The 4,499-nt window shown below is 46.5% G+C and overlaps 1 protein-coding gene across 3 annotated transcripts in view; it reads right to left on the bottom strand.

Moving 5' to 3' along the window:
• Nucleotides 1-4,499, bottom strand: part of Ccdc30 (coiled-coil domain containing 30) — a 94,142-nt gene that overhangs the window by 29,735 nt on the left and 59,908 nt on the right. For all 3 annotated transcript variants that reach the window (XM_028787752.1, XM_028787760.1, XM_028787744.1), the window contains exon 7: nucleotides 1,942-2,096. In XM_028787752.1, the coding sequence (XP_028643585.1) occupies nucleotides 1,942-2,096 (155 nt within the window). The remainder of the gene's footprint in view (nucleotides 1-1,941; nucleotides 2,097-4,499) is intronic.

Genomic DNA, 4,499 nt, shown 5'->3' with positions numbered 1-4,499 from the left:
AAAGAAAGAAAGAAAGAAAGAAAGAAAGAAAGAAAGAAAGAAAGAAATTAAAACAAGGGTTTCTCTATCTGTGCCACAGATATTAAAAGGGCAGAGGATATCACTATATCATTAGAGTGTCTTAACTGTATGCCCACAGATGTAATAGATTTGATGATGAGTCGACTTCACTATTGAAAGATGGAAATGATGGAAACTCATATAAGGAAAAACAGATAACGTGCACACTACTATATCCACTGTAGAAACGGAAATCTGCAGAGTGATGTGCTTATGTGTAGTCTCACACTCCAGGGAGGCTGACTCAGGAACATTTCTTGACCCCACGAGTTTGAGACCAGCCTGGGCAATTCAGCAAGACCGAGAAAGGTAGAATGAGGGCCTAGAAAGACGGCCAAGTTGGTACAGTGCTGGGGACCAAATCCCAGTCCTCCACAAGAGCATCAAGTGCACTAAATCACGGAACCATCTCTCCACCTCATCCCAGCCTCTCCATAGCATTTTAAAAATGGGAGGTTTTTTGGTCAATTATCCAGCCTTGTGGCAAGCTTGCCGACACCTCCTGAAAGTGCGGCTGATGTTTATCTGCCCCTTGACCTACAAGTGTGTATCATCTGGCAGTTTTGGGTCAGCTCAGGGTATGTTTGTCTTTGGGGCATCTTATTGCTTTCTTTTGAGCAAGCCTTGCAACTACCTAGGATCTAACTACATTATGATAGGCTAGCCCACCATCTCTCGAAACATGGTGGATGGGGCAAGGGTTTCTCCGTGGCATCTCATTGAGTGTATTCAGTCATCCTGCATACAAACAAACAGCCAGCTCAGACATGTGGGACCGTTTCCAGATGGGCCCCACGAGGATCTCTGGCCAGGCTGAGGACAGGGTGCAATCAGCGGCTATCCGCGGGCAGCCCGGGATGGGTGGTGAGCAGGCAGGGAGAGTTCACTGCTGCCCTGCCCCAAACCGCATCTCAGCGCCTCCAAGGCAGTGAGGAGAGGAGAGAAGTGTTATAGCTTGCTGCTGACCTGCCACCAACCGTGTCTCAGTGCCTCGGCACAGCAGTGATAAGGGGAGGAACCACGACAAAAGCTCTCCGACAGCGGGAAGGATCTCACACACATTTACTTTTCAGCTTGGCCAATATATACAGTTTTTGGGGCGGCAGCAGGTAACCCCTATTGGCTTGGTCTGAGAGCTTGAGAATGCCTCATCCGCATGAAGGTGCTACTCCTATGTGATCACTGGCCATGGACCTCTCCGTGGGAGGGGCTGTGGGGAGCTGAAGCTAAGAGAGCCAGATGACTTTGGGAAGCTCGAAGTGCCTCCTGTCCCAATGGCCTTCTTCAGACCAGGGTGCTGGGGCTTCTAGAGCTTTCTACCAAGCTTTCTGGCCTTTTCTCATAGCCCACTGCCCCACACAGACACTCATTCATTCATTCAACAAATATTCACTCAGTGGTGTTTTGTGACAGGTCCTAGAACAGAAGTAGCTATAGCTAGAAGATTCTGAGCAACAAAGGGTGTGTGAACATCTCTGTGTGTTTTGGGTGGATAATATATCTTTCTCAAAATATATATGAATAATTCTGAACATCATACAGATGAGAAGCACCAACTGCTGAGGTTCAGAGCATCCAAAAGAATGCTTTAAGTCAGAATCATAGCAATGATTTTAAGAGAAAAAAAATCGATAGATCTTATCTGCTAGCAGTTCTTGATGCTAAAGATGCCTATAAATGATCCAGAAGTATCTGGAAGAACATTAGCTGATGAATAAAAAAAAAAAATACAACTTCAGTGAAGCCCGAGTCTGCGCAGATCATACCAGAGAGCTAGGCAAGCAATGTGTCAAACTTCACGGCAGGATCCCGGTTAAGGCAAGTTGCCAGTGTCCTGGGTAAATCTGTGCCCCAGGAGACCCAGGCCCTGGCCGTCCTTACCTCCTCTGCTGCTCCTCCTGGCACTGCTGCTGCAGCCTGGCCTGGATGCTCTTTGCCTCCTTGATCTCTTCCTCTAGTTGCTTCTTACGCAAAATGCAAACATCCGAAAGGCAGACTTGTCGAGCATGATCTAGTTTCTGCTGCAGGTCCAAAACCTTGGTTGAAAAGGTAAAACATTATGAAGGGCGTGACCCTTTTCCAACAACAAACTCCATACTTAATTGAATTGCAGCAAGTACCTATGGTAGGAGATCCAGGTGGGGGCGGGGCTGGGGGAGCTGCTAGTGGCACTTTCCTATTCTGTGTAAGGTATTCTCACACTTTACTCTGTAAAAAGGAATCTGTACATGTATGCTGTTGGTAACTTAGCACAAACATGCTGTTAATGGCTTGTGTCTTCTCAGTTAACTGTGAGAGTAAAAATTAAAAACAACTTGGCAAAGACCGCCGGACGGCTTGCTGAGCTTGCTGAGAATAGCCATAATAAAAATATCAAGCCCCTCTAGGGACAAGGTGACCAAAAATGTAGAAACAACCAAAGATATATCTTGACCAGTCTAAACATGCCCAAGTGAGTAATGGGCCACCTAGTGTTTATCCTAGAAGGTCTGAGGTTTTGTAGAGTGAAAAATTATAGATACTGGGTATATAGAATCTTTTTTAGACATATAAAATATTCTTTAGGCTTTCTTTATAAAGACATGGAGAAACCGAGGCATGAAGCAAGGTAAGAACTGGCTAGAATACAATTTAGCCAGGTGGAACCAAGCTGAGAACTGCAGTGACAGGGCAAGGCCGAAGTAACAGGACAGGACCACATTCTTGAGAAAGATAAGCATACAGAGAGTTTTCACCTGATCCTGACTCACGTAGGTTGGGTTCCTTTGGAATGTTCCACTATTTTTATGTTATGCCACCTCAACAACCCCTCACCCCTCCCCATTCCTTGGTTTGTGGTTTTTCCCCTTAAAAACCCCTCTCAAACTGGCTGTCGGGGTCAATTCAGCTCCTGCGTGGGCATACGAATTGACCGGCAGCTAACTGTCACGCCCTAATAAACCTCACAATTGCTCTGGTACACGGTGTCTCGAGCAGATTACTGGGTGGCCGTGACTTTCTGAGACTTGAGTGAGGGTCTCCCTTCTGTGGAGGTCTTCAGTTTCATGGTCAAAAATAGTGGGCCATCCAGCCTGTCAAAATGATTGCTTACTCAAAGTGCTGATGTTTGAAATATCCAATTATATGTAACCGCGTCAGAATTTCCCGCTTTCCCCTTCCCCCTTACACTGTCCCCTATAAAAGCCCTGTGCTCTCGGGGGTCTAGATTGAAATTCTCTCCCCTGCGTGGGATGAGTTTCGATCCGAGGGTCCTCCTTAGTAAACTGCCTTTTGCCATTTGCATCAAGTCAGTCTCTCGTGTCTCCTTGGGTGCGCGCTGATTGGGGCTTGAGTTGGGGGTCCTCTTCGTGGGTCCTTACATTAACCATCCCCACCTACAGTCCAGGTACACTGGAGGGGGATGACGTTGATACTAGCAGAGACCAGCCTGACTCAGCGGTTCAAGTGTCTGAGCCAAAACACCCAGAGAATGAGGGAGGAAGCAAGGATGATGAGGGCCACAGGCTCACGAGTCCCAGAAGTGTGGCTGAGCGCCCAGGCAGAGGGGCCATTCTGCACTAGCAAGTGCCTGCCTGCCTGCCCTTGCTCTGCCTCTCTGATTCCCTATGTATCCCGCTGGCTAGAGGTGAAACAGAAGATGAATTTTTCAGGTGTTAATCCACTGTCTTCTCAGACTGTCAGCTCTCTAAATAAAGAAAAGGTCTTTTTTGTTTTGTTTTTGTTTGTTTTTTTTATTGGTCTCATGTACCTGGTCAGACTCACTCTGTAGACCAGGCTGCCCTCAGATTCACGGAGATCTACCTGCTTCTGCCTCCCAAGTTCTGGGATTGAAGGTGTGTGCCTCCACACCTGGCATAAAGTATAATTTTAAGGTTTGCTTTGGTCACTGGCTTCTGCAAGTGACAGCAATGAGCTGCTGGTGTCATGGTCACACCCATCATTCACTGCTGAGGTTACAGGCTACCATGTCCATATACTCTACTGTATCTACTGCAGCCCTACTGTATCCTGAGGCAGTATACAGTACTTGTCTCTACTTTTATGCTGTGTAGAATGATGTCCCTCTGAAGAGGACTGCACCCTCATTCCTGACATGCATATGCTATTTAGTAGTTTCAAGACAATAAGACAAACAGCAATAGAGGGAGACATGTACACAAACACACACACGTGTTATATACTACCGATACCTTGTGTGGTAAGCAATCCAAAACACAGAGCGATATTTGAAAATAGCCAATTTCACAGCAAAAATCTTTCTTTTTTTTTTTTTGTTTTTTCAAGACAGGGCTTCTCTGTATAGCCCTGACTGTCCTGGAACTCACTCTGTAGATCAGGCTATCAAAAATCTTTCTTAAAAGTACAAAATAAGGTTAGGCATTGGTGATATTGGTGATGCATGCCTTTAATCCCAGCACTCGCGGGGGGGGGGGGGGGGG

Source organism: Grammomys surdaster, unplaced genomic scaffold (assembly GCF_004785775.1).
Source record: "Grammomys surdaster isolate TR1022 unplaced genomic scaffold, NIH_TR_1.0 100, whole genome shotgun sequence".
NCBI lineage: Eukaryota > Metazoa > Chordata > Mammalia > Rodentia > Muridae > Grammomys > Grammomys surdaster.
The sequence above is the reverse complement of the archived record's forward strand: the minus strand, read 5'-3'. Positions and strand labels throughout refer to the sequence as shown.